This window comes from Mandrillus leucophaeus, unplaced genomic scaffold, assembly GCF_000951045.1.
Source record: "Mandrillus leucophaeus isolate KB7577 unplaced genomic scaffold, Mleu.le_1.0 Scaffold1938, whole genome shotgun sequence".
In the NCBI taxonomy this organism is placed as follows: domain Eukaryota; kingdom Metazoa; phylum Chordata; class Mammalia; order Primates; family Cercopithecidae; genus Mandrillus; species Mandrillus leucophaeus.
Genome location: NW_012101963.1, coordinates 24,003 through 31,752, shown reverse-complemented (window position 1 = coordinate 31,752; position 7,750 = coordinate 24,003). Strand labels below are relative to the sequence as shown.

General features: G+C 31.3%; 1 protein-coding gene across 1 annotated transcript in view; it reads right to left on the bottom strand.

The window, feature by feature from the left end:
- Nucleotides 1-1,839: 1,839 nt before the first annotated feature.
- The window catches only part of DIRC1 (disrupted in renal carcinoma 1), a 20,645-nt gene continuing 14,734 nt past the window's right edge, over nucleotides 1,840-7,750 (bottom strand). Inside the window, 2 exon segments of the mRNA XM_011978397.1 lie at nucleotides 1,840-2,573; nucleotides 2,575-2,626. Coding sequence (XP_011833787.1) covers nucleotides 2,291-2,573; nucleotides 2,575-2,597 — 306 coding nt within the window. The 5' untranslated portion in view covers nucleotides 2,598-2,626 and the 3' untranslated portion in view covers nucleotides 1,840-2,290.

Below are 7,750 nucleotides of genomic sequence, written 5' to 3'. Positions count from 1 at the left end.
AAGTAATTTTTAAAAATTCTCAATCAATACCTTCAGTAGTAACATTCAACATCAAACTGGTCATTATATCTGCCTATCTTAATTTTACTATCTCACATTTAGGAATCTGGATTTTCAGAGAAGAAATACCAGAGAACAATTATTCATCTTATCAAGGATTCATTCAAGAATTCCATTAAATCATAAGCTCCTCTAGGAATTTATAAAATTTGTATTTATTTGAAACTTTTTAAGGGAGAAAATTGTTATAAAAAATGAAAACATGTGATTCTATTTTTTCCTATAATTTCCAGACGATATTTAAGTATTAGTCTTATGTAATGTGCACAAGAAATGCCAATTCCCCAATGAGATTTTTTTCAACCCATCAGAGTTGGAATTAGTCTTTGTCCTTCCTGTGCTTTCGCTAAACTTTTATTTTTTAACCTCTTTTAGTGTTTACCTCCTTTTATCCTTCTATCCATGTTTGTTTTACACATGCTGCCTCCCCAGCTAGTTTTTTGAGGTCTAAGCTATGTTGTATCCATTTTTCTTCCTCTATCATTCATAGCAAAATACATGAAACATAGTAGATATATAATAAATGCTTGCTAATGTGCAGGTAGTAGTAATAAAAGTACGTATTGGAATTTAAACATAGAAATTGAAGGAAATTGGATAAGAAAAAATATTTGATAACAAATGCTGTATTAGGAGTTATTTTAGGAATGACTTAAGCTAGGTCTCTGTTCTTCGGAGTTAATTCCTCAGACAATAAGCACATGCATTCCAAATGTTTCTGTTTTGCTTCAGTAACAAGAAAATCACAGGTGTAACTGTCAACATAACATATTATCCAGAATAACATTTTTATGTCATCTAAATGGAGAATAGAAAATGTTTTTTGACAAAAGAATTCAATTCAGAATTATTTATTAAAATCCAACTCTGTGTGTGCATGTATGTGTATAAAACAACACCAGGTAGAGATAATAATGGAAAATAAATTTAAGATCTAGAACCTCCAATCAAGCAATGCACACCCTAGATAATTAATGTTCTTAACAAACTTTTTAAAGTCAAATTTTCATACTAAAAATCAAATTTTCATACTAAAAATCTGGCCAATTTATGTTTTTAGTTCAATAATTTGAACATTGCTTTCAAATTGTTTTCTGACACGTTTACTAGCAATTGATATTATCCATCTTTTTCTTCAAATTTCATTAATATATGGAATGAAAAAATGTTTCTGTTTTAATGTGCATTTTCCTAATTATTAGTGAGGTTGTATGTCTTCTAAATGATTACTGGCCAGTCCTATTTATCTGCTGCTATCTATTTATATATTGGTTTCTTTACATTGAGTTTTTTATGTTTAAGAGTGAAATTTTAGATCTTTTAAAATGTATTTTATATGTAAACTCATGTACATGTGCATTAGTCTGTTTTCACACTACTATAAAGATCTACCTGAGACTGGGTAATTTATGAATAAAAGAGGTTTAATTGCCTTACAGTTCCACAGGCTTAATAAGAAGCATGACTGGGAGGTCTCAGGAAACTTACAATCATGGCAGAAGGGGAAGCAAGGACCTTCTTTACGTGGTGACTGGAGAGAAAGAGCAAGCGGGGAGGTGCCACATACTTTTAATCCATCAGATATTGTGAGAACTCATTCACTATCATGAGAACAGCAAGGGGGAAATCCGCCCTTATGATCCAATCACCTCCCACCAGGCCCCTCTTCCAATTTGACATAAGATTTGGGCAGGGACAGAAATCCAAACTATATCAATATGTATTGCAAATATTTACCCAACCTTTTCACTTGTTGTTTAATTTTCTCTACAGCATATATTGTCACACAGATATTTTTATTTTAATGCATGCTAACATAACTATCTTGTTTCTTGAATTTGCATTTTGAGGGTTACTTGATATTGTCTTCAGTTCTACACATCAAAATTATTATTACATTCCTCAGTTACATATATAATGTGATATAGATTTTTAAAAGGAAATGTTTGGGTCTTACTGAAATTTATTTTTATTTTGTTTAGATTTTAGTGTAGAGATTTAACTTTATATTTTTTCCTAGATGAAAGTCAGTCAAATATTTCAACATGATTTAATGTCTTTTCCAGTTTTTCTCTGAAAGAAATTCAGAACAATTAAGGAGTACATTATGGAATGATCTTATCTAAGAATCAAGGAAAATTGTTATTGAATGAAAGGGAAAAAATCACAACCTCTTTTGGGTATGAGTACAAACGAATGAAGGGAGATGAGCAGCAGCAGGGCATTGTAGTTAGGTAAGGCTTATTTGGGTTAATATTTTCCACCCCCTAAATGAGTTAAGATGCTTTAGCCTCAAAGTATTCAATTCAGACCTAGAAGAAAGTTGATCCTTTGTTATTGGTTTACAAAAGTGTGTGTCCGAGATGATGGACAGCTCCAATGTTGCAGCAGCGAAATAACAATTTTGAGCATTCTGGGCCTGTTTACATATGGGGTGGGCATTGCTGAGTGGTGGCAAGTAACAGGAAACAGGCTTCTTGCTTCTGTGGTCTGTGGTGGGCAGTGATGTTTGCAGGCTGCATGTGGGCTTCAGGCATTTGCCAGGGTGGGTGGTGGGGCTGTTTCTCTGCATGAGTCAGAAGGAAGAGACCCAGCTGAGTATATGAAATAAATTCATTCCATTTGATTTCTCTGTTGCAAGAATACTATAAATATTAGCTAATGTTAAAATTGATGTCTACCAGAGATGATGCTAAAATTTACAAATATATATTTGGTTAAGATCTCTGAAAGAGAGATGAATAGATTGGGATCAAAGAATAAGCAAAATAAGATATATTCCATAAATGAAAGTGTAATAAATTTTATTCACTATATGAATGCTATTTATCTCCCTGGCAACATATAGAATATCTTCTTCAGAGAATAAATTGCTTCTAAGCCATCTTAGAAATTTTCCTTTTTTTTTCAAAATTTCAGATTACAAAATATTTCTATTTACATAATATGGTTTTTGATGAATTGCTGAAATTTGTCACTTTAACTTTTTGGGTTATTTAATATTAAGTGTAAGAAACTACTTAGGAAATATAAATGTTATTTACCACATGATAAGAAAAAGATATAGTTTGATATATTTCAAAATTTTTATTTCATAGAAAATGTATCATCATAGATGTATCATATCACCACCCTTAATCTTTGCACCTAGGTTGGCTGAAGTCTGAAATCCTCAGTCTAATTTAAGTTTTTATTTTAGTCTTCTCAGGCACAGTCTTGAATCATGAAGTTGTCTTCATTTGTATTAGCAATAGTTATGAATCCAATTTAGCACCATGAGTGACTTTCATCTTCATCCTTACTGATATAAATATCACAGTGTACTAGGGATTGAAGAGAAGCCTGCAGCAGAATCAAATACAGGAGAAAACAACCTATGCTGCACCTGGGTATTTGCAAACCTGGAGTATTTGAGAAGAAATAAATTGTTTTAGTGCATCTTCTTGATAAAAAAAAAATGGCAAATTGAGAAACACAAAAGATAAGTGAGTTGGTTGATAAGGCAAAGCTAATTTGTTCAGAACTGGGACAAGCCCCCAGTCCCCTGAATTCCAGTGTTTCAGGATTCTTTTCTGATATCTAACTACCTGCTTAGATATAACATATTCCAATATTTGAATTTAAATAACATTGTATAATTGATACTCTTAATTCTAGACAATATCTTAGAGTGAAGTGTGTATGTTCTAGAGAAATATGATATATTTCACATCCTGACTATTGTTCCCTAATTGTATGACTCTGGCAAGTTACTTAACCTCTCTAGATATGTATTTCTTCCATTGGCAAAAATAGAACTCCTAGTTATTAATGTTATATCTACCATAAAATCCATCATAAGGCTCAAATAGGGTAATCCCTCTAAAGCACTTATATTAGCACTCAACACGTATTGATCAAGATAAATGTTGCTGATTATTAGTTTCATCACAGTCTCAAACTTTGCTATTAAGTGTGACTGTTCTTTATCACATATTATTTTGAACTATATTTACTTTATCCCGTATATAGTGCTCTCTGATGGATAATCTGACTCATTCTGGAAATTAGCATATACCCTAGTCAGATGTATGCTTAAGGGTTGAGGTGTCTTCCTTTGAAAATTATAATTTAATATAAGTTGTTTTATATACATTATTAAGAGAGACATTTAGCCTACTTTTATTATTCCACAAATACTTATTAGCTTGCCTTCTAGTGAAAGAGACTGTCATTTGCAAATATTTCAATCTGAAATAAAATCATAGGATATATGTGCACTACACCTGCATTTGGAAGCATGGTACATATGTATAATAAATTGTATGTCTTTGGAAGTCTGTGATTTAGCTTAATTTAATTTTTTTAATTTTTAAATATTTTTCATTAATTAGTTGTGATTTCTCTATACATTATGCCTCTTTTGTAACTATAGAAATGTCTAAGTATATTTCAGAAATTTATATTTTAGCAATTTGGCTCAAAATTACACTTTGCTAAGTACTGTTGTAGATGCTAGAGATAAAATTAAGAAGAAATGATTCCTCAAAATGTTTAAATACCTCCTAGTTTATTTATATTGTGTTAGAGAACAAATGCTTATATTTGGGAATGTTAAAAAGGCACAGCATAAGGAAGGAGATAATCAAAGTTGATAATCTGAATGGTTTGGGATTTTGTGTTTTCTATCTGGTAAAGTTGACTTGATTTATATGCAAATTCCTATTTTTTGCATATGAAACTGAAGGTAGAGAGTCAGAATAAAGAGGCAACATGGTTATCCGTCTGGTTTCTGCAGTCCGACTTATCTGGGTACAATTAATCCTTATTCATCATGCATTTGGACAAACTAGGCAAATTACCTAACTCATTCAAATCTTACTGCCATCATAACAAGAGTATGCAACAAATTGTTATATAGATGAAATCAAAAGTGATAATTCATTAAAATGTTTTAGTACAGTATCTGGCATATGGTAGGTACCCAATAAACATTAATTATAATTTCATGGATATGAAATGTTGGCATAGATATCTATCACCAATTGAAAATATAGTGTTTCTTTCATACCTTAATTTTTGTTCCTTTGTGTACTCCTCTAATCCCTAGTAAAAAAGACTAGACAGTCTTATAACAATAAGACTCTTTTAAGTGGCCTCCCACAAAACTTATTACATTCTTGAGAAATACTTCCATTTCAGGATTGACATAAATTCATGAAAATCACCCTAAACAGCTGGGTAGTACAGAATAAAACAGTGACCTTTTGAACTTACATTCTTAATATTCCTGATTACAAAATATTCTCTTGTTTCTAAGAATAAAGTCAATGCAGTTATTGTTTTTTATAATATAGTTGTTAATTTTATAAAATATCTTCCAAATTCTCTTACAGTATATAATAAAAGGAACTCTATTTTTGTAAGTTCGAAGTCAGATAGGGCTTTTTGCCAGTGACACAAAATAGAATGCCATTATGTGTAACAACACGCAGCCCATTATTCAAGGAAAAGCATAAAGGATCAAAAACCCTACTGGATTAGAAATGCTGAATATCGTCCTGTAAATATTGACTGCTCAAAATCTTATTTAAAACCATACTATCTAAGCCTGACAATGGTGAGCCTGATCAAGAATTAACTAAATAATGTGCCGTGGGAAGGAAGTAATGTTCTGTCTGTCCAAAAATTCCTTCTCTAACTTTAACAAAGCAATATAAAGCTGATACCACAAGAGAAAACAATTTTGATTATTATTTATTAATTTGATATGAGTTCAGTTGTCTAACATGGTAAACTCGTTTTCACTCTTGCGCTTTGAAATATGAGGGTTTAATGAAAGCATCTACATAATTCTAAATTACATTATGATAAAAACATTTTTCGTCTTAGCCAACAGTGTCTTCTTTGATTTAGAAACAGTGGACCATTAAGACTGGAGTAGATAAATTGGATTAGGTTAAGGAAGGGGATGGAAAGGAAATATGAATTGAACAACAAAATAATGTAATGTATCCTTTTAAAATTATCTTGAAAAAATAAAAGTAATCTTTAATATTTATCACAGGTATGGATTTTTTTATTATATTTCAAAGAGATAGTAGTAATAACTGGATATCCAAAGCTTCCTTTTATATTCATTTCTTTTTTTTTTTTTTTTTTTTTTTTTTTTTTTTTTAGATTTTGTAAATGTATCCTGCAGACTTTCTTTTTACGGGTCTGCTACATAGGTATTTTACCGAAGGCTGCAGTTTAGGCTTCTAATATACCTGTCACCCAAGTTGTGAACATAGTACCTGGTAAGTACTTTATCAATTCTTCCTCCCTCCCACCTTTTGGAATCCCCAGTGTTTATTGTTCTCATCTTTTTGTCTGTGTGTGTACAATGTTCAGTTCCCACTTTTAAGTAAGAAGGTGTGGTATTTGATTTTCTGCTTCTGCATTAATTTGCTTAGGTAGAATAGTTGAATTATTCAATGATACAAAAATATTAATATTAAAATTATACATAGAGAGGAAAGGTCTAAAATTAAGAATCAAAATCTCCACATTAATAAAATAGAAATAGAAGAAAAAATACATTTAAATTAGGCATAAAAAGGAAATAATAAAGATAAGACAACTAGAAAAAATGGCACATAAAGAAAAATAAGAAAGCCAAAAGTCAACTTGTGAAAAAGTGTAATAAAATTAATTATCTCTTCCCTAGACTGATCAAGGGAGAAAAAGTACATGCAAATATCCAATGTAATATATGAAAAATAAGGGTACTTCCCAACTCACGAGACTAATTCTCATCGACAAACTGATAAAAGTGTTATGAGAGAAGGAAAGGGTACAATTATACTTTTCAGAAACATAGATACACAAATTCTGAATCCAATAATAGGTTAAATCAATAAATGTTTTTAAAATATGATACTTTATGATCATAAGGATTTATCCCAGGTATTCAAAGGTAAACATTTGAAAAGTAACATATAAAATACATGATGTTAACAGAAAATGGAGAAAAAGTATATGATCATCTAAAAACATGCAGAAAAAGATTTTGACAAAATCCAAAAGCCATTCAAGATTTAAAACTCCCAGCACATCACAGACAGAAAAGCAGTTCTACAATTAAACCAAAACTCAAGGAAAACTTATAGCTAATGTGATAGCTATAGCGTAGCTATATAATAGCATTAATTGTAGTATTGAATACATTCTTTCACAATCAGAACAAAAGCAAATGTATCCATCACACCATTTTCATTCAAATAATATTAATTTCTCAATCTGTCTTTGAACTGTGTTATGCGGAAACAACATTTGGGGAGAGGCTCAGGGACTCTAGGCGGAGAAAGATACGAAGAGGCTGAGTGTGTGTGTTCCAGGGTATGTTTTCAGTATTTTCTGTGTGTGATCTTGCTTGTGTCTGTTTTTTTTTGTTCATATTTTGGATGTTTTTTGTTTTGTTTACACACTCAGCCTCTTCGTATCTTTCTCCGCCTAGAGTCCCTGAGCCTCTCCCCAAATGTTGTTTCCGCATAACACAGTTCAAAGACAGATTGAGAAATTAATATTATTTGAATGAAAATGGTGTGTGTTAGACCTAATACCATAAAAATCCTAGAGGAAAACCTAGGTAGTACCATTCAGGACATAGGCATGGGCAAAGACTTCATGTCTAAAACACCAAAAGCAACAGCAGCAAAAGCCAAAATTG